Genomic DNA, 27,964 nt, shown 5'->3' with positions numbered 1-27,964 from the left:
CAAGAGGTCAGGGGGTGGATCAGGAGGTGCCCTTGGGGATCTGCTGGTTTGGAGGCCCTGGGTCTCCTTGGGATAGAGATGGTAGAAACCAGGTCAGAAATGGTGCTGATGACAGAGAATAGGGATCCAAGATGGCATTGGGGGTGAAGGTATAAGTGGGGTGAGGCTGAGTCTAAGTACAGGCCTCACTGTGTGCTCCATGAAGAGGCATCCGAGGGGCAGCCTCTGGGGTCTGAACTGCTGATGCCTGCTCTCCAGGACCACAACCCCACTCTAGACCTTGTGAAAATATTACCTATTAGCCCCACTCAGCTGCTGCCAAGTCAGTAATAACATGGTTATTAGCATAAGCCCCCATGGCTCTGCTGGAATGAGAGGCAAGAGGGTGGTAGACAGGAGTGCCTGAATTCCCAGGGAGCTCAGTACCCCTGGCCTGGTGCCAGATCAGTGCATTCTCCTGACATGCCCCAACATCCTCCTCTAAGAAGGCTGCTCAGATGCCTCTATGCTCCGCTGTGGCTCAGGGGCAGGGCATGGGAGGGTGATAGTTCCCATGGGAAGAGGCTGATGTGACCCTCCTTCCTTCCTGTCAACTCATGTTTACTGAGCACCTACTGTGCGCAGTAAACTGGCCTGAGGAGGTTAGTGAGCATTACAGACACAACCCTGCTCCTACATGGGATGCCAGCAGTAAGTTCTTCTTTATATCTCACCTAACTTCTTCCCACTGCAATTCAGTCCCACTGTCTTGAGCAGAGAACTTGCTAGAGGCCTCTATAGGAAGAGCTGCCTGGGATGGCCCCATCACTGGAAGAATTTAGGGTGCTAGGAAGCTGCCCTGCATGGGAACGTATTCCCACCTGAAAGCTGAGAGTGAGACCCCACCCCAGCTAGAACAGGAGAGTCTGGGTCCCAGCCCAGCCTCCAAGCTCCCTTCCCACGATGTTATTTTTATACTTTTTCCTAAAACACAGCCTGAGCGGGCCCTTTTCGGCTCTATTAACATTAGGAATCTAATCAGTAATCAGGCAGCTCATAATTTTCTGATTAGCTTTGATTAGGCCCAACCTCAGGAGAAGGAGTGGGACAGTGAAGAGGGAGGTGGGGACAAAAGGGCCCTGAAATGTGCCGGAGGGGGCACTGGTTGGGCTGGGGGGAGAGGGCAGTGGAGAACAGCCCCTAGCCCCATTGTTGCTTGTTTTGGGGAAGGAACGTGGAATGGAGTCGTGGGTTGCACAGGCTCAAATGGGTTGCAGGGTCAGAGAGCAAGGACAGCGGAGCAGGGTGGGGAGGGCAGAGCCTAGCCTGCTTAAACAGCAGGAACACCAGAACAGGTTGGCCCAAGACTTTCAGCACCATGGACAGAGGCAGGGAGGAGCGTCAGGGCTGGGTTTGGGCAATGACCTGGGTGTTACCTTGCCCAGGCCCCCTGGGTGGCACTCGAAGAATGATCCCAGGCATAACCTTGAGTAATGGTGACAGTGACAGAAGGGCAGGCCTGCTCAGTGGGGCTGCAATATGTGACCTCGGATATGGAGAACTGGCCCTGGCCACTCTTACTAAACACACCATAGGCAGGGCCTGCCTTGACGATCATCCCTTCAAGGTGAAGACAATGAGGTCAGGGGCCCACTGGCCCCCCCGTACAAAGGGGGAGCTGAGGTCTGGAGGGACTGTCAGGCCACTGTACCATTAGGGACAGAGCCTGGACCCGTACTGAGGCATCCCAGGCCAGGGCCAGATATCTCTCCTGTCTAAGGCCTGTTTGTGGCTTTTGCATCACATACTCAGATGGAGCCATGGTGCTGGCCAAACCAGACCTCCTAGGCCTGCCACTCGTGGGCTCTGACCCCTGCTCGGACCCTGTTACTGGCGACCATGAGGACTCTCCAAGCCCCACCCTCTATCAATTGCCCTTCCCCACAGATTCAGACTTCTTGTAGCCACATCCTAGAGCCCTATTCAGGTCAGAGTCAGAGCGGCTCTGCCCCTGCTCCTGGTCTGGGATCACAGGTCATCGCCCTTTGTCAGATGCAGCCATCCAGGTGACCGCTGATGAAATACACGAACCTGTTGGAGAAGACATGCACAGCTAATGCCATGCAAATTGGCACAGAGGCAATCAGCCTGACTCTAAAAGCTGCCCCACTGGCCGCAGGCTGGCTCATTGTCTTTTCTGTCAATTTGCATCTCATTACCCAGAAGGCTGTGCTCACTGGAGGTTAAAAGAAAAAAGCACCAAGCAAGCCCCACTGTGTCCTGCCTCCAGCGAGGGCATAGCCCATGAGTGGGACAGGGTTGCCTGGAGGACTGCCCCTTAGAGGTACACTCCACAGAGAGCCCCCATTAGCCCTATCACCCCCAACACCCACCATCAACATTATCCCTGCACCACCAGAATGCTACTCTATTCACCATCATCCCCATCATCACTGTTGTTCCCACTGCTTAACCAGCACCAATGTCCCCATGTTCACTGCCAATATTATTCCATCATTGTCAATGTTACTCCCATCACCATCAGCTCCCCATCACTACCTTCATCCCCATCATCACAGTCATCACTTCCATCATCACCATCATCATCTACCACCATCAACTCCACTGCCAATATCACCTCCATCACTACCTTTACCACCACTGTCACCACTACCACCATCACCCCACTGTGGTCACCTCTGTTAGCGCTCACATCTCCTCATCATCACCACTACCATTACTGTCCTCACTGCTACCTGCATCATCACCTCTGCATCCCTGAGAAGAGTCTGATGAAGAGACAGAGACAACTCATTCTTCACCTTTCTCTGCCCATCGCCCTCCAGCATCATCGGAGGGTTGGGGAACTTGTAAACAAATGACTCAGTGACCAGAGAGCTCATAATCAACCTGGATATTGGTGCTTGTATCTAGGTACCTCAGGAGGAAAGCCCTCAAGGCCCGGAGGTGAAATGGGTGCTTGTCCACTTTACCAGGGCCCCTGAAGAGACTGAGGCTTAGCTTACTCTCCTGGTTCTAGCAGGACCTGGGGCTGGGCAGACAGTGATCAGCAGCCACAGTACCCCGTGGGGCAGAGCCAGGAGCTGCATGTGTAATGCACAGAATTGATGCCATTCTCTGAATCCTGATAACCTCCTCTCTAACATGGGGCTTCTACTAGTCCCAGCCTCATAAGACTGTGAGGATGAAGGCAGACATGAGAGGAGAACAGTGAGCATCCAGGGCTGTTTCAAAGGGCACATAAACCCTATGGGAGAGAAGTATGGTTAGGCTAAGCCAGGTTGGCTTTGGGAAAGGGAGCACTAGGCAAAACTTGAAGGGCAAGGTCAGACAAAGGGGACAGGGGAAGTTACGCCCAGAGGGCTAAGATGTGGGGGTGGGAAGGAGGGTAGTGAAGGCCAGGGGAGCTGATGTGGGCCTTCGATTCTCCTGGGCCTCCCTGGACTCAGGGATTGGTGCAGTAGGTGTTTGTGTTTACGTGGCCAGGCCTCTTCATTTCATTATCTGTACCTTGCTTCACACACATGCTCCCACAAAGCCCCAACAAGCCCAATCATTATTCCCATTCCCCCAACGAGGTCACCAAGGCTCAGAGAGGGTGACTGACCCACCCAAGACTGCACAGTGGTCAAATGGCAGAGCTCAAACTGAATGCAGCTTTGTGCATGCCAGGGATGAGCTCTGACCACTCCCTGTGTCCCTGGGCAGCAAGGCAAGATATGAGGCTAGACCAAGACAAAATCAGGGCTCCCTGCACAGGTCATCCAGAAGAGTGGGAGCAGGAGCCAGACTCTTCCAGCTAGGCTGTCACTCTGCTGGATGCGGATGCTTGAGGCCCCACCCTGTCGCTGCCCACCAGCTTTGGGACACAAAGCCAGGCACTGGCTGGCCCGGGGGCGATGCTGAGGGCCCAGGCAGAGGTGACAGGCAGACAAAGGGCTGGGGGTGGTGGGCGGGGTGGGCACAGCCTGGCTGCCAGGTGGAAACGCCCAGGGTAAGAGCTACTCTGAATACTGGCTGCATCCTGCTGCTGCAATCAGCCTCGACACTTGGTTATTATGAGGAGTAAAGGCGGCCGGTGGGACAGCTGGAGCCGTGGTGACAACATTTAAGGCGTTTGTCAGAGCCGTGGGACACGGACTGCCAGGCGCTAATGGCTTCTGCTTGCTGCTGCCAAGTGAGAGGAGGGCGGGCCGGCGGAGGTGCCTTGCTCCTGCCTGGGCCCGGGCCCACCGCACACTGCACAGCCGCTCCACGACAGGTAGGGCCCACCTGGGCCTCACAGATGCCTAGCAACGGCCACAGAGCCATGGCACCAGCTGGAGAGGGCGGGGCAGCGGTCATATACACGTGCCTGCAATATTTGGGGCATCATTGCTGCCTCTCCCTTCATTCAGGCTGCAGTCTCTCTCCCCTGGGACAAGGGTCTGTTATCTACCACGCCATCTCCCAGGAAACAGACCCCTGAATCCCAGTTGGCTTAGCCCCCAACCTCCTCAGCTCTTTGGGCTGGACTTTCTGAGGGAGAGACCCTTCTAGTGATGAATCCACACTGGATTCAGATCTACCCTGACTGAGTGATTTTAGCTTTCCTGGCCTCAGTTTTTCTCCCTGCAAAATGGGAAAATGACACCACCCACCCAGGCAGACTGGCCACATTAATGATAAAACAGAGGAACGCTGAAGTGCTGGCCACATGGAGGCCAACAGCACTTGGGCTCATGAGGAAGGGCTGGAGGTAGTCAGGTAACACCCGGGAAGTGGGGTGTGGACCCTGGGGGCTACCTGAAGGAGGGGGCAGCCTGGAGGAGGAAGCAGAGCAAGCTGGAAGGAAGGTGCAGTGGTTTTTCAGGGAGAGGAGCCCCATGGCTGGTTGATCAAGTAGGGCTTTGAACAAAAAGTACTCCTGAAATACAAGGGTTGGCAAGGAATTCCTGCACCTGCAGAGCTCCTATAGGACCCAGCACCAGCACCGCCTGTGCTGCACATGGAGCTGTCATCACAGGCGATGCCACTGAGCACTTGCTGTGGCCAGCATCGCTCATTAATCCCTACAGCAGCCCCTGCAAAGCAGGTCCCATTTCTATACCATTTTGCAGATGAGGAAACTGAGTTCAGAGGTGGTTCCTCAGCTTGTCTATGGCCACGGCTCTCTGAGGGCAGGGTGGAAAGTTAAACCTGGGCTATGTCATCAAGTCCCCCTCCCCTACTTGCTGATTAGCCCAGGAGACACCCTGAGCTCTCTCTGAGGAGGAAGTGGGCCTCTGGCTGGCTGTGGATCAGATAGCGTGGAGTGGGAGACACTGTGTGGCTGGGGAGGGACCCAGCAGGCACGAGGAGACCTGAGCGGGTCTGAGCTCTGCCTCAGATTCCCTCCACGATCTCAGGGCACTTATATTCCCATGTGACCCTGGAGTTCTTGCTACTTTCCCTAGGGCCCAGACTGAGGCCAGAGGAGGCAGGAGGGGTCCTTGAAGAAGGTAGGGAGTTGTGTACACTCTCCAAGGCCACCCAGGGAGCTCTGGCCCCCAAGAACCCTCTTCTACTTGTGGTTAGCCTGCTGCTAGGCTCAGGTCAAGCCCACATGGCATCAGTGCTGGGGACACTGCAGTGGGTCAGTGTTGAGCCCAGTGACCCTTTGGGGGTGACTGTGCTTGGCCCTGCCTAGATTGAAGACTGTTGTCTGGAAAATGGGCTGGGAAGGGCAGAAACTCTGGGACAGGACCATCCCCCTAGAAGGCTGGGCAGACCCCAGGGGCCACTCTTGCATAGAAAGGCTGATAAAAGTTCTGCTGTGAGCCATCCTCACTCATTCTCACAGGTGAAGAAACTGAGGCTCTGCAGGAGAGGGATACCCTAGTTTGAGCAGGAGGCAGTAAGGCTAAGCATGGAGCATGCGCACCACCTTGGGGTTGGTGTCCCTTCCCCGAACCCACAGACCTGGGTATTCCCTGGGGTTGGGAGGGGGTGTTGTCTTTGTGCCCCAGAGTCAGCCCAGCCTCAGCCCACACAAGGTATGCAAGGCCTCTGGGCAACCTGATTCCCAGCCCACCGCTCTGCCTGGCCCAGGTCTGCCAGCCCACCCCTGGGTTAAGCTCTTTCTAGCACTCTGGAGTCCTATTTTGGTCCCCTGCCCCCAAGGCCACTCTGCTGCAGGATTCTTCCAAGGGAAAGGGGATAAGTGGGACCCCTGTGACTAGGCCTCTTGGGTGTCCACTGAGGGAGTTGTTCCAAACAAGGTGATGTCAGAGATCTGTGGCTTTAGTGAGGGTGAGTGAGGAGGTTTCTTCCATCTGACTTTGAGGTCAACAGCTTTGCAATCCTGCGGGTGGAGGGCCTGGAGTTAGAGAAGGAGGATGTATGTGTGTGTGCATATGCAAACACATGTGCACATGTGCAGACATGGGAAAGCACATCCATGCTGCCAACATGTGGTCAGGCACAAGTGCATATGGTGGCTGGGTCCTCGCTTTTGGTCCACCAACAACTTTAACATCCAGAACTCCCCTCCTGAGGCACAGGCAGGGCAGGACTGTTCCTGCTGGGGCTGTGTGTGGGGTGGCTCACAGGGCTGTGGCTCCAGGACCTATAGGCTCCACCACCTGCCCACTCATGCCTGGCCAAATGAATCTTCTTGGCTATGACCTGTCTGGCCCCCACCTAGAGGACCCCTCCTCAAATGTGCCCTTAATTTGTTCACTGCTTCACTTCCCTCCCAGCCCTCACACCAGCCTGTGATCATTTTGTTTTGTGTTATCTCAACCAACACCACAGTGTAGAATAAAAGGAAAGGGCCTCAGTCCCCAGGGCCTTTCTTCTTTCTGCTAGCATGTCCGTGGTCTATGTTAGGTACCAGACACATAGGGTGACTCAGATCTGGCCCCACCAGAGTGGAGGGGAGGGGCTTCCGCTTGTCTCCATGCTCACTCTCCCCCAGCTCCATTCCAGACACAGTGCAGCCAATACCAGGTTAGACCAAGGAAATCTTGTGCGCCAGCTCCCAACCGACTGTCCACCAGATGCTTTTGTGATTCCAGTTATCACTTATGGGTACCTGTTGTCCACATGTGACTGTCACAATCATAGGGGCACAAGGCTGGTGCTACTTAATGCATTTTTCAGAAGGAGGAGGCTCAAAACAATATGGTGAGTGCTCCAGGTCTACAAACCTGGCAGAAGGAGAACCTGGAGCCCACACCTAAGTCTGTCCAGCTGCTGAGCCCAGGCCTTCCACGCTGCAGCCTGAGATGGTCACACCTGTGTGACCAGGACTCCCAGCACTGCCAGCAGCCTCTGCATGTGGCCCCTGGGAAAGAACGAATGGGGCTCTGAGGTTTGGGGAGAACTGACATGCCCAGGGTCACACTACAGTCCAGGTGCCAGCTCCCAGACCCTGCTCCTAGCAAAGATGCATGGGCTGAGGGGCACCATCCTAGAAATCCCCCAAACACCTTCCCATGGCAAGCCACGCTGGGCTTCTCCTCTGGTTAGAACACAAAACACTGGGTAGATCTCCCTTGACTTTTGGGAGGCTTGGGGTGAGCCTATGGGCTCAGCTAGACCAAGTGCCTAGTCTGCAGGCTGCTCACCTCGGCCTCTGCCCCATCATTGTTATTCACATTTTGCATTTTTACTGGATGTGCTTTTGAGAAGAGCTATTGAATACTTTGCCAAATGAGTTGGGGAATCAACCAAATTAAGCTATCTCTGCCCCCAACGCCCACATCTGGGCAGGGTGGGTTGCCCTGTGAGGCTAGGCTGGCTGTGGGCCCTGCTCTGAGCCACTACCCCAACGGTGGGCATGCCAGCATCTGGCAGGCGCAGCCGTCTCCCTGGAAAACGAGACATTTCTTATTGAGATAACGAATTGCTCCATTTAGATCCAAATTAACCTCCCCCAATTACCCCATTTTCTACCACATTTCACCAGATCGAAATCCCCTTCTGCCTGCACAGTCATGTGTCCAGCCCCTCCTTGCTCCCAGGTCACGTGCATCTCAAAGCCATGGGCACTCAAACAGCTCTAGATGGCCAGCAGGTGCCTTTCCTCATTGGTCACGTTTTTCTTTTCTTTTTTTGGGGGGGATGGGGAGGGGAAGGATAGGGTGAGGGAGGCTTGATACAGCTGCTGCTCTGAGGAGTGGGAATTTCTATTTTATTTTTCTAGCTCGTTCTTTGAAATAAGGATGCAATATGGGATCAATTTTTGATGACAGTGAAGTAAAAGGGGAAAATAGTAGCAATTTTCTCTTCTGAACATGCCCTATTTAATGGAAGGATGTCACTGTGGAATTTTATCCGGAGGAGAGAGGGCCTGGTTGTCAGGGACACATGGTCAGAGATGCCTGGCACCATCTCAGCCTGGGCACCCCCTCCCTGGTCTCCCAGTGCCATCTATTAGGGTGACTGCCAGGGCCTAGGACTTGGGACAGGGAGAGGCCGAGTCTCCATCTTCCCTCACCTGGCACAAGGGTGGACCCTTCCTGCCTTGTGCTCTGCTGGTCTGAGGCTGCAAGGGAGTCTAGAGCTAGGGCCCCAGGGAATCAGGGTTAATTAGGGTTATAAAACCCCACCCAGCTGCTGCTGCTGCCGCCTCTGTGTTAAACCTAGGAAGCGGAGCTGGTTGGGGTGCGGGGGGGTGGAGTTTGAGGAGGGGGAGGGGACAGGCCTGAATCCTGAGCTGGCCAGGACTGGGGGCAGTCAGGGTACCTGGTCCCTTGTCTCAGAGCTCAGGAAGGAGAGATGGGGGTAAGAATAGGGCAGAAGTGAGGGTGTTCCTCAGTGGGGGTGGTTTTCAGAGAATACTGCAGGAGGAACTGTCGCCTCCTCTACCAACTGTCTCCAACCCCTGACCTTCAGCCCTGTATCAGAGACCATTAACCGGAATTGGGCCATGGCTGTGTGGAGTCAGGAGGCCCCTGGACCAAGCACTGCAAGACTCTTGAGGCCTCTGCTGGGAGGGTGGGGATGCTTCCCTGTTGTAAGTTGCCCCAAGTGAGGTTGAGGTCCCTGGGCTGCCTGAGCATGGTGGCTCACCCCTGTAATCCCAGCACTTTGGGAGGCTGAGGTGGGTGGATCGCTTGAGGCCAGGAGTTTGAGACCAGCCTGACCAACATGGTGAAACCCCATCTCTACTAAAATTACATAAATTAGCCAGGCATAGTGACGCACGCCTGTAATCCCAGTTACTTGGGAGGATGAGGCAGGAGAGTCACTTGACTTTAGGAGGCAGAGGTTGCAGTGAGCTGAGACCATGCCACTGAATTCTAACCTGGGTGACAGATTGAGACTCCGTCTCAAAAAAAAAAAAAAAAAAAAAAAAAAGTCTCCTCAGCTGAATGAAGCAGAAGCCAGTGTTTCAGCTGCCAGGGCCCCATTTCCCCCATGGAATTCACCCCCTAGTCAATTTGCCATGGAGCCCCCTGGAAACCTGGGACATCCCTGAAGTAGCTGAGCCAGTTTTGGCCCATCCCTTCTGACATCTAGTGCCCTCTGGCCATCCGTCTTCCAAGGCCTCCTCTACCTTGCAGTGCCAGGACAGAAATGAGATAGATAGAACCATACCTCTGAGGCCCATGCAGCACAGCTACGGACATCTCATTCACAGATGCATGCAATCATGTCAGGCAGCTCCGGACCCGCAAAAACAGCACACAGTCATGCTCAACCCCCACAGGCCTGCACAGAGCCCAAGGTTAGAGAGCCACCAAGCCACATGCCCGCACTGTGCAAGTGTGGCCAAGCCCAGGTATGGTCCTTACAGAGAACAGCTCCGGCTTCACACTGGGAGGAAACCACTGGGGTCTCTGTAGTCTTCTCATCCACAACCCGTGGACTCTAAACACACAAGCAATTTGAGACCCCACAAGTACCTTCCAGAGTCCTCACCATGAGGTCAAAGCAGGGCTGGCAAGAGCAGACCCTGCTGCCTCCTCCAGGGTAAACCATGAAACAGAAACCAAGCGACACGGCAGCCCCCCTTCCAAAACAATCACAGATCCTAGGAGGCCAGTGGAAGGGTGGCAAGCTGGGTCTCTCATCCCAGTGCCTGCCTAGCCCTGTTGACAGATGCTGCCCAAAGCTGCACCCACTACCGCCCTTCCTTCTTTGGCTGTGGCCAGGCCTCTGAAATAATTAGTAATTCTGCTCTACAAAACGCTGGCCCGATGGGATAATAAACTCCAACATCTGTCAGAAGAGCGAGCTCCTATGAAATTGCCAAGAGAAACATTTTTCTCCTCATTCAATTCACATTTAAATAGAAAACAACCCCTCCAAGTCTGCGCCAGGCCGGCGGCGCAGGGCTCCAGGAGCCCACAAGCTGTTCCTGGGCCTGCAAAGAGGCTCAGGCGCACAGTGATCACTCACTCAAATTAACAAATCATTTTATTTAGAGATGAAGAGAATTTGTAAGTGACGGATGGCTTCAGAAACACTGAGGAGGGGGGAAAGCCAGCCGTGGGCCCGTTCCTCCTCAGCAGAAAGGCCTCCCGGAGAACACAGGTCATGGGGGCCAACACTCCCCATCTCCACAGCCACCCAGTGTGATAGGCAGGCTAGGAATCCTGTTGCCATTCTGTGGTGGGACACTGAGGGTCAATGAAACGCCAAGGTCCCCAGCGGCTCCTGCTAGACTGAGGGCACAGGCTCTGCTGTGAGGGAGCCCAGTTAGGGCTGGCTCTGCCCGAGAAGCAGTGTCCTGGGTCTGCAATTCCACTTTTGGGCTTTAGAAGGTGCTGTGCAGAGAGAACTGAGCCCCATGTGGGTCCAGGGTTGGGTTTCGCTATGGATGAGCTTTGTCAATACAATTATACTCTGGAAACAGAAGTCCTGGAGACTTGAGTTCCAGGCCTAGGGCTGCAGATTCACCATCTGTGCAATGAAGGACACAGACTTGGACTGCCAAGGGTCCTCTCACCTATGAGAGCCACTGAAGACCAGATATCAAATACTGACAAATGAAAAAAAAGTTGCTGATAAACCCTGGTCCCGCCCAGACCCCTCCTTGGGGTTACCATGGGCTCCTGATGTGTCTGTGTGTCCCCATCAGGTCCTCTCTTCCAGGCTCCCACAGTGCCTGTGTGCCCCTCACCAAGGAACTCACTGCTCTGTCCTGCAATTTCCCAACAGGCTGTGCACTCTCTGAGGCAGGAACAATGCTGTTTGTTTTTTCTGCATTCCAGAGGGTGTCCAACACTTGGACACTATTTGGTGAATAAACAAGTGAATGAATGAATGAATGAATGAATGGGAGGACCCTGGCTGCAGACACTCCAATACATGAGAAAGGCTTGATGAATGTCTACTATGCTATACTGTCACACCTCCGTGCTTTTGCACACACCATTTCCTTTGCCCAGAATGTTGTGGGCATCCCCCTCCTCTGGACGGACAATTAATGGTTTTCAACTTCTTGCTGCCCTGCTCAGTTGCCCTCTGCTCTGGGCCTCTTTCTGCTTAGCTTCTGCCCTGCACCCTTGTCACAGTTGTGATTAGAGTGGTGCAGGCATCAGTTGATTTACAGGGGTGGCCACTCTGCACCAGATTTTCTTGAGGTCATGTTGGAGACTGATTCTTCCTTGTCCCTCCTTTGGCCAGGCTGGGCCCATTTGGGGCTTAAAGCATGGCCCATCTCTGAGAGCTTCCCAGTTGTGAATGTCAGGAGCTGCTGAAACAAACATAGAAACATCCCTGGAGGGTAGAGAGAATTTTGGAGGGGCAAGACAGAAGACAGGGCTGGAAGGATGCAGCATGAGGGGAGAGATTCCCAGGAAGAAAGGAGGAGGATGAGAGAGAGCTAGGAGCTAGGAGTGATGGGGCTGGCAGCAGAGGCCTGGCTGAGACCTTTATGCCTCCTATAGGCCACCTTTAGGTGGTGCACAAGGCCCAGAGAAATGTTTCTCCTTCCCAAACTGTTACGGTTGTGAGCTTAGAGTTCCACTGTGGGGTGACCCCTGATTTGGCACTCCCCACTCTGGGCTCCAAGGTGCCCCCGCTGAGGGGAGGGCAGACAGGGATGGTGGCGGGCTCTGAAAACCCCTGCTCTGTCTTGGACCCCACAGGCTCTGCAGAGGAATGTGAAGATCACAGCACATGCAGTGGGGCCATGTTAGATCTAGCTGGGAAGCCAGAAGACCTGGGTCCTGGCTGGAGCCATGGAGCCGCTGTGTGGTCTCGGGCAAGTCTCTTTTCCTTTCTGAGCCTCAGTTTTCCAGTCCGTAAAATAGAGATCTTCATCTTGGACCTGCCCACCTCTAGGTGCAGAGGTGAGGCAAGTGGAGAAAGGGATGAGACAGCTGTGATAGGGCTGCATACCGGGAGTGACAGTGTGTGCATATGTCCATCGGGTGCACACAAATACATGTGGGCATGATGAGCTGAGATGCACATGTGCACATGTATCCCATTCACGTGTGTGTACATGTCCATTTGCAGGTTCCACATGGGGACATGGGCTCTACATGTGCTCCTGTGGTTGCAGACAGGGGAAGAACGGGGAGAAACGTGGGCCCATGGGTTTTATACATGCACATGTGGGTGCCTGAAGCATGCCCACATGAGAGCCTGTAAGTGAGATGGAACTGTTGGTGCAGCAGGAACTTTGAGGTGGTAGAGCTCTCCCTTCTCCTCCTGCCCCATCTCCTCAGACTCTTCTGGTATAGACACATGTCTCACTCACACACCCCCGCCATGCACGCAGGCTCTTCCATGGTGGCCCTGGCTCATGCCTTAGCCATACATACAGGCACACATATCTACCCAGCATCATGCCTGACATCCACAGGGGGCACATCCCAACCCCCATGAGCTGAGAGGCACCCTGCTTGTTTCTGGCCTAGGCAGGCCCTGCAACCCTTGCTTGTGGGGTACTTGGGGGTTCTCTTTTGCTGACATCAGCAGCTGCTCAGGGTGGCCTGGGGCTGGTAACCCAGGATGGTCCAGCACCGTCTGCAGTGCCCACACTGCACCTTTCCCTACCTGCTCCCTCGCAGCGCTGGGCAGTGGGGAGGACCCCACAGATCGTCAGGAAGCTGGGTCACCGGTGGGTAGGTGGGGCTCAGACCCAGAGCCAGGAGGAAGGCACGCCTCCTCCTCCTCCTCACTGTCTTCATGCCTGTGCGGGCTCCAGGTTTGCACCTGTGGATGTGGGGAGGGCGCCAGCACCCTTTCCTTGCCCCCCTGCTGCTTATCCTCTGGCACCCGTGACATGCTCATTATGCATTCTCACATTACTCATCTACTCTGCTTCCTGCCTGGACCACAAGGTCCCTGAGGGCAGAACCAGGCCGACCTGTCGCTGTGTAGTCCCCAGCAACTAGTGCAGGACCTGGCACACAGTAGACACTTAGTGTGTACATGGGGAATGAATGGATGGGTGGAGCCTGGCAGGATGGGGTTCAGCGAGCACCAACATGTGCTACCTGTTGGGAGGAAGAGCCACTCATCCCTGCCTGTATCAGGTTTGGAAATTAATGGGCCCACAAAGAAGCCAGCTAGAGGTGGTGGCAGTGCTGTGAGAGGCAGGACTGTACTTGTGCTCCTATTGGCCCAAAGAGACAGCACCCTGCCCTGTGAGGGATCACAGGCTCCTTCATTGTGATCACCCCCACCTTGCCATCTGCAGAGCCACAGAAGAGGGCACTGCCTGGGGCTGGACCAGGGAAGGACACACAGTAAGTGCTCAACATGTGTCTGTAAAATGAACAAGTAACACCCCTGCCTTACTCAAGGGGCTGCCAGAGTGTCCAATGCCAGTGTTGAAATCCCTGTGTGATGTTCAAGGTTCCCACTGCTCTTTCTACCTTCTTGGCCCTCCGCTGCCCCGACCTCCAACCAGGCCCCTGTGCAAGCCCCTTCCTGCGTTTGCTTGTGCTATGCCCCTATGTGGCCTGTCCTTCCCTCTTCCTGGCTAATTCTAATTTCACCCATTCACAAATCTTGACATAGCCCCACCCCACTCCTTGGGGATGTCTCCCTGAGCACTCCCAGGGCTGGTCAGGGTGTCCTCAGGGTCTGTGAAGCAGGGCATGTGCAGGGAGCCTCAGGAGGGGAATGTAGGGCAACTTGGGGGGCCAGTGTGCAGGGATCCTTGTTCTAGCTCCACAGGGCCATGGCCACCTCTTCTCTGTGGCATCCTGGTGTTCCCCATGATGCCCAGCTGTGTCCACCGGCTGCTGCAGGGTGGAGAGGGAGAATGAGGTGGAGGGATGGAGGAATGGAGGGGTGGGGCCCCTCAGAGGCCTGGGCCTTGAGGGGGTTCCCCTGTTTCTCCCTCACAGCTGGGGCATGGCTGGGGTTTTGAGTCCCTGAGCCTTTGGGGGGGTTTGGAGGAGAGCCTGGCCTCTAGGGGAGGGAGATGTGCAACCATGGGGAGTGGCACCTCAGTGTGGGAGTGAGGGGATGATCCTGGATGAGTCTGTGTGCTCTGGGCTGTATCTGGAAGCCCTAAGATGGAGGTGCTCAGCCTGCAGAGGAGTGGGGGAGGTGAGAGGAACATGGGGAGCTGGTGACTCAATCCCTATTTCCTAGGCCAGGGAGGGATTATGGGAGGGGGAGTCTCAGCTGAAGTTCTCTAGAGGTGGAGCCATGGAAAAAGGCTTAGCCTTCTGCAAGAGGCATCATGGTCTGACACAAGGAAGAACTTCCATTTAGTGGGCTCCCTCTCTAAAACAGCGACCTAAGGACACAGTGGCATCTCCCTCCAGAGTTAGGGATAGGCTAACGGATCACTGCCTGGGAAAGGGGGATGGGCCAGCCCTTCTCCAGCCCCATAATTAGAGATGTTGTTCTGGCTCCCTGAGGTCAAGGACCTGGGTCTCTAGCATACCTGGGGTCCTGACCATGTGAGCCAGGACCTGACACCATGGCTGGAGCTCTGAGTTGGGAATTCTACAAGGGAAGCACTGGTGACCCAGTTGGTGACCTTGAGGCCCACGACACCAACCTGGGCTGCTTCTCACTTGATGAGTAACCCTGTGGGCACGTCCCCATCCTGTGACCAGTGGGCTCAGGAGTGAATCTGAAGCTACCAGAGTTAACAGCACCCTTATGGGAAAGTGGGGACCCCTTCTACCTGGGGAAATCCCGGCCTGTTTAATGGACACATGCCGTAGCCTTGAGTATGCAGGATGTGGCAGGAACACATATAGGGCCCTCAGGAGCTGGTGCCGTTTCCCACATCTAACAGCGACATCTAGGGTTGGAGCCCTCAGATGCCTCTCTGGACATCTACGGCTGTACCACTCTGAACGTGCACTATCTCTTCTGATCTCAACAGCTAAGCAGGGTCAGGCCTGGTTAGTACTGAAATGGGAGACCACATGGGAAAACTGGGTGCTATAGGCTTTAGGGAAAAAAGAAAAGAAATGCCTCCCCTAGCATGATGGGAAGCCACAGAGGGTGCCCAGGGGAGAGGGTGGCCAGCAGTTCCCTGGGGCCAGGCCCTGCTTCCCCAGGTCCCTCGTGGAGACCCAGAAGGCCTGGCCTCTGCTCCTTGCCTGCTGTCTCTCTTCCCTCCACCTCTCCTTCTAACAGGAAAATCACAGGGAAGTGAACCTTGTGGGGAGAAAGGAGAGGATTTTTAATTAAAAGTTTAAGAGAATTCACGTCCCGACATCCTGAGAGAGTCGCAGCAAGAGAAGGCGGGGAGCTGATGGGGCAGCGAGGGGCAGAGCAGAAAAGTAGGCCATGCCAGCTGAGGGCTCCAAGCATGGTCCTCCCAGCTGCCCCTGCCCGGCTGGGGTCCATCACTGTGGCAGGCTCTGAGCCACACGGGGCCCTCTGTGCAGACAGGGCTTCAGCAGCCTCTGGTTTTCCATCTGGGGAGTGGTGGGGGCTCAGCAGTGGTGCTGTGGCTAGGGCAGCACCAAATACTGACTCGAAAACAGCTTAAACTGCTGTGCTGCTCCCTCTGCCTGGCTCCACCTCTGGGGGTAGGAAGGTGAATGTTCCTGCTGCCAGGAAGGAGGATGAGGCCTGGTGGCCTGGCTGGAGTTGTGATGCTTGGTCAGGGCCAAGGCTTGGCCCACATGTGACCCACTGCAGGGCTGTACACACACCCTGTGTATAGTCCACAGCCCCTGGCAGCCCCTTCCTGAGAGACGAACCACACCTTGGTCAGGATGGGAGAGTGGGAGGGTGTGGGGGCTCTGGGCAGCCCACCAGCTATGGGAAGTTGTTTGACAGGTGAGTGGATGGATAGGTGATGGCGACGAACACTGGGGTTCCTGTTGGCTGTGTTTGCTGCATGCCTGGTAACTGGCACAGCCCATCTATGCGTGGCTATTATGTGCTGTGTAGAGGCAATGCTGGCATCCTGGCCCCCTCGCCCCTTCCTCCTTGCCCCCAGCCTGCCTGTCACACACATGCCCTCATGTGCCAGGCTGTGAGTAGGAAAGGCCACTTAGTATCTCATGTCTTAGCCCAGCCTGGGTCTAGGCAGTCCCTGGGTGTGAATAGGTTACATGGGCACTCCTGGGGCAGGGCTCAGTCAGGCCTATGCCATCCCTTCCCCTGGGTTCTGGGAGGTCTCTGACACCCTCGGGCCCTGCCCACTAACCTTCATTGGCTCTCCAGGCTCTGAAGCTGAGCTGGGACATGTGTTGAGGGGGCATGTGTGCAGGGGACAGGCCAGAGCTGACCTGTGAGGTGGCCCCACGTCCAGAAATCTTTCTTCATCCCATTCCCTCTTTACCCTTTCCTGGGAAAAGAAAAACATGGAGGGGGAACTATGACAGACATCATATTTTGCAAAGTGAGCTAATTACAGGTAAGTCACATAGAGAGATGAGATTAGCAGAAGGATATTTGATAAAAGGGAGCCCAGGTATGCACATGGGTGGTGGGGAAAGGTCAGGATCACCCTGAGGAGATTGTGGGGCCTGGTGCTTCTGCCTGGGCCATGGGGAGTGGAGGTAGTTGCCTCCCTCACTCAGGCCACAGTCACAGGCTGGAGTGTCATTGCTGTCCATAGATGAAGCACAGGTTGGTCCATTTTCTCTCTTCAAATGCTCACTACTAATCTGCTGGGCCTGGGGACAGGGTCTTCCCAACTCTCCCCCCTGACTCGTGATGGGGACGCATCAGCCCAGGGCACTCCTGCCACTCCATGGTGCCCTGCTCCCCAACTCTTCAGCCCTTGGCACTACAGGGACACAGGAAGATGATCTGGGAGTCTGAAGCCCAGCAGTTTAAAAACTATCCCTCAGCAGGGCCCTGAGGCCCCCAGCACCTGGAGCCAAGGGTCCAAGGTACAAACTGAGAAAAGCTTCAAGCCCCTCAGAACTCCAGCCAGGAACATGATGCTACACTTGTACCAGGACCCCAGGATGTGAGTGAGTCCAGGGGAAAGGCCAATGCCCTCTGACCCCCAGTGACTGGGAACTGCTCACTGCTGTACCCCACCAGCTCACTGGCTGCCTCCTGGGGAGGGGTCAGCAGGCATCTGAGGAAGGAAAACGAGAGGCAGGCAGGAGGCACTGCCTGCTTCCCGACCATCCACGTTGGTTCCTGGGGGTTCTGCCTTCTCACCCTGTAGTCTGCTCCTGCCAGAGATCCCCTGGCCCACAGGCACTGCTTTCACCCTTCCTCCTCTTCAGCAACCAGGAGTTGTTTCGGACTATCCCTCCCTGGCTGCCTCACCTTATCCTGAGTCAACCCCAACATCCCTGCAGCCCTAGCTCTGGCTGCAGGCCTCTGACCCCTCCCCTGACAACTACAATGGCCTCCACTTCCTGTGGATTGGAGTCTAACTGCCCACCCCAGTTCAGAACTTGGAGCCTGGCTTCCCCTACAGTGGAAGCTGGCGGCCGCCCTGGATTCTGCCGGATCTTCCACTCCACTTCCGCAGATTGCTACAGGCTGTTCCCTTTGTCAGAATGCTCTTCTCTGTTCTGAGGTGCAAACTCCCTCCTTCCCTCTAGCCTCAGCCTCAGCGCCCCTTCCCTGTGCTTCCAGGTAACTGGGACACTTTTCCACAGAATCTCAAAGTGGAGTCAAGTGACAGGGATCTTCCCTGCCAAGCCCCCTCCTGGAGCAAAGGATCCAAGATGCAAGCTCAGAAAAATATGAGGCCTCTTCTTTCAATAGCGATAACCACACGGCACAGGCGATCTACACGCTGGCTACACCTCCACTCAGAAGACCCCACCGGCAGTCCCACCAGGTGGACTCTTACTGCCCATCTACAGATGGGGAAACTGAGGAGAAAAAGGAAATCACTGGCAAAGGCCACAAGGCTGATGGGTCAGTGCTGTAGCTGCGATCTCGCCTGGCACATCTCCCTCTTCATCCAGTTGCCTGGTCCACGCTGCCCTGGAAGCCGAGTCACCCTCACAGACTCATTTCTGGAAACCCTACTAGTGAAGAGGCTGGGGGATCTTATTTCAGAAGTAAACAGGATTTAGTTGGCCCAGCTCTGCTACGTGGCAACAGACCTGGTCCCTAAGTGGTGGAGCAGCTTTGGCTGAAGTGAAAGAACCTGGGTTCCCCTCAGATCCAGGGTAAGCTTTCCCTTTCTGGTCCCCTGTTCTCCCGTCTATCTCTGACAGCTGCCCCTCAGTGCCAGTCACTAACCAAAGCTGCTCATTTCTGCCCTCCCCAGGGCTATGGCTCCTTGACCCCTGGCCCATGCCTACGCAGCTCATGGATGGATCTCAGCTTGCCTGGTTCCTGGTCTCCTCAAGCCCTCTCCCGTCCCCTGCCCTGACCCTGTCTCAAGGTCTGTCTGTTCATCTGTCCATCTGCTTGACCACCTAAGGCTCCTCTCCTCAGAGGCTGCCAGACCTGATGACTGGGGACACAGGGGAGGAGAGAACCAGGGCTGCTCAGAGAGATCGTGAATAGAAGGCTGGGAAGCCCCACACTGAATCTTCAAAGGCTTCATGACTGCTGTGCCAGGTGGAGACTGCGTGCCCTGCTGACCTTTTCTAAGTCCCACCCCATTGCCCAGGGCTGCCCCTGCTGGTTTCAGATGCCTGCCCAGCCTGCACTTGGCAGTCTTGTGGGATGAATATGTGAACTGAGAATGGAGAGTTGCCCACTTGTCCACCAACCCTGCCCAGGGAGGGGCTGGACCCTAGGCACCCAGGAGGCTGAAGGATGGGGCGTCTTGCCCTAGCTGATCTCCATAACTGGGCTCCAGCTGGTGTTGACACAGCAAACATGCTGCAACTCCCATTTGTCAAGGCACGGAGTGGGCAAACACAGGAGGCTGCAACAAAGGGCCCGACAACCGTGACCAGCCTCTCAAACAGGGGCCCCCAGGCCTGTGCCAAGAGGCAGGAATCTTCGAGCAGCTGGATACTCTGGCCCTCAGAGGTGAGAGCTGGGGACAGGGCCCTTGATGAGGCCTTCAGAGAGGGGAAGGCTGGCAGGAGGCCCTGTAGCCCAGGATTGTTCTACACACGGGGCGGAGCTAAAGGAGGACAGATCTGTCTGTCCGTGGGGCCTGTCCCACGTGCTACCCCCGGAAGCATCCCTCCCTGGACTGGTGTCACCAAAGTCTGGGCATAAACTCTGATGACAGATCTGTGCAGCCACACTTGTTCCAATTGTACTGGTAGGGAAACTGAGGCCCACAGAGTGTGAGGTTTGCCAAGGGCTCGGTGCTGCTCAAGTATGAGGGGGCTGCAGCACAGGATGTGTGAGGGCTTTGATTCTTGGCCACCTTCTATGCTCTGGTTCCACTCATGGGCACCCCGTGCCATGCTGCACCTGCCTAAGAAGGACCCTTGGCCACAGGTTCTTTTTTGGGGCAGTGCAAGGTCTAGACTGTGTGGGATGTGGTCTCTGGATAGGGTCTCAGCTAGACCCCAGGGAGCCCCATGTATCCCAGGGAGACCAGCCTCACACTGCATCTGCACATGTGCTCTGTGGAGACTGCCAGTGGGCAAGACCCTCCGCCGCTGCATGCACGCACCCCAATACACATCCATGCGCTCTCCACCTCAGGACCTTGGGCCCTCTTGCTCCCTGATTCTCCCTTGCCTAGCTAAATCCTCCCTCCCCCCAGGTCCCCTGGGCCTGGTCAAGTATCCCCATGGGCTTGCCCCATGGCTCCACCCTTTGTGGCATGCATCACATTACTGCCATCTTCAGCAGACTGCACTCCTCAAGGGAGGGGCCCAGCAGGTCTATTCGTGCTGTCCCCGTACCTGGTAATGTACTATCGTGCCAGCACACAGCAAGGGCCAGTGCTCAGTAAACAGAAGCTGAAGCAAGGGAATCTGAGGCACCTAGTATCCCAGGACAGGAGGAAACAGGGTCAAGGTGGAGTCTCCTCCAGGAAAACCTCAGGTGCCCCTGCACGGGTCACCACAGCACCTGGGGCCGGTGAAACATCAGGCGTTAGCTTGGGGAAGATAGCTGAGGGTCTAGGAGGGTCCCAAGGGCCTTCTTGCCACCCTATGCCCCCTACCCTGGGTCTGCAGCACTATGCCTTCCCCAGCAGCACCTCTGTGAGCCACAGCTTCCTTCTCCCATAGACACCCACTGCCACAGAGAGGCATTGCTCACTATGTATTTTAGGGCACAGAAAGTGGGGCCAGAGAAGTGACTGGCCACTCCCAGGGCCATGCTTCCATGAGGCCAAGCTTCCATATGTGGATATGCAGCTACCACCCCCAGAAACCAGGTGGAGAGCCCTGTGCCCTGCCTGTCATCCCCACGCACCCTCTCTCCTGCAGTGGAAACTGATGCACAGGCCGAACCTTCCAGGTTCCCCTCCCAGCCCCCAGTACTCCCATCTCAGCGGATTCAGACTCAGTTCTGCTCACTCTCACTGCTAGGCCAGTACCCAGGCTGGGAACTCTACTGAGATGCCCTCCTTCTTCCTTTCTTCTACCTTTGGAAATTCTACGTGCCTTCCAAGGCTCAGCTCAAATGCTACCTCCTCCAGGCTGTCTTCTTAGACTTGCCTGTCCCATGTTAGCTGCTCCACACATTGGGACCCCACAGCCTGTTGCCCATCTCCTTGAAGTCTGGGCCCCAGAGCAGACTTGGGGCCACTGGCTCGCCCATCCTCACATGCACCTACCCTCCTCCAGCCTCGCACATGAGGATTTCAGAACAAAGCCAGACACTATTAAAACTCAATTAAAATTCTTACTTTTCTGATCCTAAATTAGGCTGATTTGTCCCTGTGGCACCTGCAGGCCCTTTCCCTCCGCCTCCTTGCATCTGCTCCCTTCACCAGCTGGGACCCCCGGAGAAGAGGGCACCATCAGGGGATCCTCCCTCTACGCAGGCCTTCTCTGGGGAGTGGAGACACATATATCTCCCTCCCTTGGGGTTCATTTTCTCCATTCAATGGACTCCCATCTCCCTGTCCTGGATTCTTCTCCTCTGGAGGTGAGGTATAAGGGTATTAAAAAGGAAACTCAGGGCAACAGCTCCCAGTCTGCACTTGGAGCCGTCTCCTGGCCATCCTCTCCAGCTGCTCCCCAGCAACCCCCAGTCGAGGTCCTGCCTCTAGGCCCTTGTTCATGCTCTGCCCTCCACCCCACATTCTCACCTTCCCTTCCTGCCCCTGGCCTTTCCCTTTGCCCCAGCCAGAACCACTCTGCTTCCTCCCAATCCCTGGGAGCTCTGGAAGGGGCAGGTACACAGGCTCAGGAGCCAGGGTAAGCAAGGGGTACTGAGACCTTGCCTCAGCCAGACAGTGACCAGGGTTGACATCTAGTCTCAGACTCTGTTCTCTCATCTGTAAAACGGGCATTCTGCCCCACAGCAAGTAGACATTGGAATCACACCTGGCCTAGGGCCAGGCTGGGGGCAGCAGAGTTTGCTGAATGACTGAGTGACCAAGTGAAAGATAGGGAGGCTGCATGGCACTCCCAGGGGAGGCACCTGGCATCAAAAGCAAGGCCATAGGGCGAGAGAGGCTCTTGCAGTGAGAGCTGGGCCTGGGGCATCTCAGCCAAGGTGTCCCCACAGGTGGTGGGGTGATACCAGTCACGACACCCAGGGTGTTGAGCTTCTGGGCCTGACACATGCCTGCAGTCAGTCCCTTCCTCTGACCTTCAGCCACTAGGGAGAATTTGGTGGCTGGGTACAGGTGTCTGGGGCTGACCCGTCAGGCTCTGTGGGCCTTGGGGTGATGCACACCAGCCCCCCTAGACCCTTCCTTTGACTAGCAGGTGCTAGTCAGGAATGATCACAGCGCTTCTGACCCCTCCTGAGGTCCCCGCATCTTGGAGGAGGTCCCAGGAGAAGGGCCTGTTCCACAGGAGCAGTCTCAGGAGCCAGAGAAGCTCAGCCCCAAATCCACAAGCCAACCTTTCCCAAGGCCTGGCAGGCTGGGCCAGGCCCTTGTCTGACCACCACTAGCTCAGGCGGGTGGGTGAAGACAAGAGAATGACTATTTCTCCTGAGGACCTTTGGCCATGCCCCAGCCATGTCCCACCTGCACTGTCTCCCTTGACCTTCCCAGGGAGACCAGCTCCCAGCTGGAGGCCTTCAAGGGGTCTTGGGATTCTAGACCGCCAGACAGAGATGCAGGCAGGGGAGGCCGTCCCCACACTCATGTCCAGCTGTTGGGGGTAGCGTCTTTGCCCAAGGCTCATGCTGACCCTAGGGACCCTTGGGTTTACTGTCCCTTCCGCACACATCCAGGCCACCTCGTCCAAGGAGCCCTCTCTGATGCCCATTCCTTGGTGATCACTCTGCCACCACATGCTCCCTGGTCTCTCCTAGCATTCACCACCAAGTCCCTTCCTTATCTCCTTGCCGGTCAGCTCTCTGGCTGCCTCCCTCTGTAGGCGGAGGGCCCCAAGGGTGCCCACACAATGGATGTCCAACAGATGCCCAATCCCCAATGCTTCCCCCATCCCTGGGGACCCCCAGCTGGCTCCTGTGGGCGGCACCTTGCCAGGAAGCAGCGGCACTGTTTGGGTGAGGGGAGAATAATCAGCTGTAAACGCCGCAATCAGGGAGAAAAGGCTGCTTGGGCGCTTGGCGCCCACGCGTGCGCCTAATTGGCTCCACGTGTCTGCAGCTCCTTTCAAGAGCAGGAGAGTGGAAGGGTCAAGATCTCTTAATGTTCATAATGGAGGGGAGGCAGAAGCCATCGCCAGCCCCACATAAACACCTTTTAATTGCCCAGAGAAGGGTGGGCGGAGGCAGCCAATGCCACAGGATTTCCTGCCTGTCCATCCACCATTACCGCACCTTTTAGAGCTTCCCTAGTGTGGAGTCAGATCCCAGAGGCTGAGCCCCAGCCACATCCCAGAGCCACAGCCCTAGCATCTGTTCTACAAATGTTCACGAGTTTGCAGAACTCGTGTTCTGTTCCAGGCCAGGCCTTGGCAGTAGGCGACACCCACGGCCTGGTCCTCCGGGGACCAACCTGTTTGTCTCACCCCCATCAGTGAATGCACCAGTGGACCCGGCTGAACTGCCCTCCAGCTGCCTCAGTGCCAAACTTTCCCCTACATCTTGCAGCCTCCTCCAGGCAGCCTTCCTGTGACCTCTCTGGACTGAAGGGATCTTTCTCCTGCTGGTCTTTCCGCCTGCACCTCTCCGAGGTCCCCAGTATCTCCCTGCTGTGGCTCCCATGGCTGCATTTCTGTCCTGTTAGGCCAGTGGTTCTCAACTGGGGCAACTTTGCCCCCAGGCCACATTTGGCGATACTTAAAATTATTTTTGGTCGTGACAACTGGAAGAGTGGTGTACTGCTGGCATCTAGTGGGTAGAGGGCAAGGGTACTGCTAAACATCCCACAGTGCACAGGGCAGACCCATCGCAAAGCAGGATGCAGCTCGAGGTGTCAGCAGTGCTGAGGCTGACGCCCTGCTTTAGATAAGGCTTTAGAAAGGAGGTGGGAGCTGGGCAGGATGGTCTCCTTCCTGACAAAGGGAGCAGTCTGCTGCCCCACAGTCCCTGGCTCCCTCCCTGGCTCGCACCTCCTGCCCCTCTGAATGCCCAGCCCAGAGCCCAGTTCCTGAACAGACCCAGTCACACTGCCAACAATGCATCACTTTAATTGGGTTAAGTGGCCATTAGCAGCAAAAGCAGGGCGGCTGTGTGCAGAAGGGTTTTTAATTTTACTCTTTAAATGATGTTCATTCCCCAGAGAGGCCACCGATGGTGGGAACAATGCCTGCTGGAGCCCCTGGAACCAAGGCCAGAACTGCACGCCGCCCCTTCCCATCCATGTGAGCCTCATGGGGGTGTGGGAGGGGTGCTCAGTGTCTTGTCTTCACTGCCCAAGGAAGAAACTGAGGGGGCAGGGACTTGCCCAAGGTCACTAGGTCATCAGAGAGCAAGCCCCTGTCAGAGGAAACCAGTGCCCCATCTCCTGTTCCCTCAACCCTGTCCCACTCTGGACAGCAAACACCACATGGCCACTAATGGTAGCAGAGAGGAGGGCAGTGGCTGGGGAGCCATTTGTGGGGTCTGGAGCCCAACTATCTGGATTTAAACCCTGGTTTTGGCCAGGTGCCATGGCTCACACCTATAATCCTAGCACTTTGGGAGGCCAAGGCACACAGGTTGCCTGAGCTCAGGAGTTTGAGGCCAGCCTGGGCAACATAATGAAACCCCAGCTCTACTAAAATACAAAAAAGTAGCTGGGCATAGTGTCACGCACCTGTAATCCCAGCTACTTGGGAGGCTGAGGTATGAGACTTGCTTGAACTTCGGAGGCAGAGGTTGCAGTGAGCTGAGATCCCACCACTGCGCTCCAGCCTGGGTGACAGAACAAGACTCTGTCTCCTAAATAAATAAACCCTGGTTTTGCTGTGAGACCTGGAGCAAGTGGCTTAAGCTCCCTGAAGCTCAGTTTCCTCAATGTGAAATGGAGAGAAGAGAGAAACCCAGCGACCTGTGTGAGGATTCAGAGCAATACAGAGCATGCAGGCTCACTTCAGGTCTGGCACTTGGTGGGCACTCAGAGGCCAGTAATCCTGGGAAGGAAAGATTTCGACCATTTTTTTTGGGAAAAGTCCTGAACTCTGAATCTACACAGAATCACCTGTGGCACATTAAAACATCCTGATGCCCTGCCCCCCAGCCCCCCGGCCCCCCAAGAATCTGATGCGCTTGATCTGAGGCAGGGGCTGGGTGCCATGATTTTAGAAGCTCCTCAGACAATTCCAATATGCAACCAGGGTTCAGAAATGCTGCACGAAGGCAAAGGTTTGACCCTTAGGACAATGGGAGGGACCTGATGGGGAGGATGGGAGGCACGGGCATATTAGGAGAGGTTCTGGGCTTAAGCCTGGGGCTGGGGTCTCCAGGTGCTAGATTCCTAGCAGGGCCTCCCACCGTCCCTGGTTTGAGGAAGGAGGCAAAAGGGCCTCCTGGAAAGCAGGTTTCCAGCCACCACGTTGATGTCCTTCCGGAACCTGCTCTGGCCTTGCCGTCCTAGCCCTGGGCTTCCCTTTCTCTAGGAACCAAGCCCGTTGAGCCTTGATACCCTTGGCTGTGTCCCTGAGAGGAGACTGGAATCTCTCCCACTGGGGTCACCCCTCACCTAATCCTGGGCAGGGCCTTCCCTTCCCCCATGGCCTCTCCTCCAAGCCACACAGCATGGGATGGTGCTGCAAGGGCACAACCTTCAAGGGATTGTCCACACCGTGGTCTTTATAAGTGACATTCCTGGAGTTGTGAAACCAGAAGTGCTGGGCAGGGAGGGTACTCATGTCCTGATTTCACAGGAGGAGAAACTAAGGCCTGGGACAGGACTGGACTGAGAGTTCCATGAGGGCAGAAACAGGGCCTGTCCTTCATCACTGCACCCCCAGCACCTGAACAGGGCGTGGTACACAGTAGCCAGTGGCGGATGTTGGTGAATAGATGGAGGAGGAATGTAATGATGAGGGGGTGGTCTTCCCGAGAGCCGGGCCATAGGCCAGGGCCCAGCTGGGAGGGCAGGAGAGTCCTGATTTGGGTCCAAGTCTGCTATAAGAACTTAGGTACCTCCCTGTTCCTCCTGGGATTCAAGACTCTGAGAGAGTGGGCCCTAGTTCAGAGGCCCCCATCTCCCTAGGTAGTCAAAATTCCAAGACAGGTACCCCTCCATGTTTCTGAAGCTGAGGGCCCAGCCTGTTTCCCGGACTTGGGGATGCTGGTTGCTTGCGTTGCAAGGCCTCTGATCTGGCCTGCTCCCTCCTGACTCTTGGCCCCAGCAACCACCCTTTGCAGCTTGGAGAAACTCATTACAAACATCTGATTGTCCCTGATTAGATGAGACAATGAACTTCCGTCCTGTGTTGCTCAGCTCCCTCTTTGCAAGCCCCCAATTAGAATTCCAGACCAGAGCAAAGGATTTAAATTGGATTACTGGATGGGGTACAGGGAGAGAGGAACAATGTAGTAGGGGGTGGGGGGGTCCAGTCCCCCAACAGCCCTCCCTTCATATACACTCAGGCTACAAACCAATGTGAAAAAGGAGAAAGGGACCACAACTTGATTAAAAGCACATTTAAAACATAATTAAGACCAAAGCTCATCTTCAACAATTAGGACCAAGCAGCGGGAAGGGAGGTCCTCCCCTTCCTCTGGGGATATGAGCAGGCACATCTTGTGTGTCTGGAGCCGGGGGTGCCGCAGCAGGAGGAGTTCACTGCCCAGGACTGCTGGGAGGCCACGGGCTGTGGGCTCAGTGCACGCCTCAGGAATAATGTGGGGAGTCAAGGCGCTGGCTCAGAGTCAGGGAGACCTGAGTTCAAATCTTGGCTCTGCCATATCCTGGCCTGATGCATGGCACCTCTGAGTCCTAGTGTCCCCCTCTGTGAAGCGGGGGTAGCCAGGGCTTCCTTCCCCGGGTTGCTGTGAGAATGAGGCATGACAGACTCAGCGCGCGGTGAGTGTCTGTCTGGTCAGTGCATGCCTTTCTCCATCATTTCTCATAAAACATAATTTCTGGGCTGGATGCAGTGGCTCATGCCTGTAATCCCAGCACTTTGGGAGGCCAAGGCGGGTGGATTACCTGAGGTCAGGAGTTTGAGACTATCCTGCCAACATAGTGAAATCCTGTCTCTACTAAAAATATAAAAATTAGCTGGGCATGGTGGCGGGCACCTGTAAACCCAGCTACTTGGGAGGCTAAGCCACAAGAATCGCTTGAACCCAGGAGATGGAGGTTGCAGTAAGCCAAGATTGCGCCACTACACTCCAGCCTGGGTGACAGAGTGAGAGTCTGTCTCAAAAAAAAAAAAAAAAAAGAAAAAGAAAAAGAAAAGAAAAGAATTTCTGTTTAGTGCTGGCTATCTCAGGCCATGGCTGGGCTACAGGTGCAGTGGAAGGGAGAGATACCTGTCTGCCTCACATGGCAGAGTCCAGCAAGGGGGGATGCAGGGAGAGGGTTGGGACCAGGACCTCAGGCCTTCAGCTGCTCCTCCTAAGTTATCAGAGTTTATTGTTCCTTTAGGGGTGGGGAAAGTGGCACGGAAAGAGACCCCAGCCCTGTGATTCCCAAAGGGCTGGGCAGAAGGCTGGGTCCTGGGCTCCATGCATGGAGGGTGAGTCAGGCGTCTGTCTCTGCCACCACTCACATCCCTGCTGTCCCATGGCCTGGGTGAGTGGCAGGCTGAAAGGCCTGAGGGCTGCCCCTTCCCACATTTATCAGACAGTTCCAACACAAGTTTGGGGCTGGGTGCCCACATTTGTAAACTGGACAGGGGGCAGCAAAGCTGGGAAGTAGTGTGCAAATGAAGGATCTGGAAGGAAGTGGGGCAGAGACAGAGTCGGAGAACAAGGGAAAGGCAGGAGAAGGGCATCCAGGCCCGCCCAATTCAGAAAGGCAAGAAGGTGGGGAGCGATGCACTGGCTGAGAGAGGTGAGAGTAATGGGCTGCTATCCCCGCAGAAGGTGTGGCTCTGCCTGCTCCCCGCTGTCTTCCCACACTCATGACCAGGAGATCCTGAAGGTTGGGTGGGGCCCTGCTCTGGGTCCTCTGGGTGGGAGGTCCTCAGAGTCCACCTTCTCTGGGAATCTGGCCCCAAGAAGCAGCCTATTCCATGGC

The 27,964-nt window shown here is 55.6% G+C and overlaps 1 protein-coding gene across 11 annotated transcripts in view; it reads right to left on the bottom strand.

Annotated features, from left to right (window-relative positions):
• The window catches only part of CACNA2D2 (calcium voltage-gated channel auxiliary subunit alpha2delta 2), a 140,480-nt gene that overhangs the window by 41,308 nt on the left and 71,208 nt on the right, over positions 1-27,964 (bottom strand). For 4 of the 11 annotated variants that reach the window (XM_038003876.2, XM_073010137.1, XM_073010138.1 and 1 more), the window contains exon 4: positions 16,559-16,699. The exons of the other annotated variants lie outside the window; for them this stretch is intronic. In XM_038003876.2, the coding sequence (XP_037859804.1) occupies positions 16,559-16,699 (141 nt within the window). The remainder of the gene's footprint in view (positions 1-16,558; positions 16,700-27,964) is intronic. 11 annotated transcript variants of the gene reach the window in all.

Source organism: Chlorocebus sabaeus, chromosome 22 (genome assembly GCF_047675955.1).
Source record: "Chlorocebus sabaeus isolate Y175 chromosome 22, mChlSab1.0.hap1, whole genome shotgun sequence".
Classification (NCBI taxonomy): domain Eukaryota; kingdom Metazoa; phylum Chordata; class Mammalia; order Primates; family Cercopithecidae; genus Chlorocebus; species Chlorocebus sabaeus.
The sequence above is the reverse complement of the archived record's forward strand: the minus strand, read 5'-3'. Positions and strand labels throughout refer to the sequence as shown.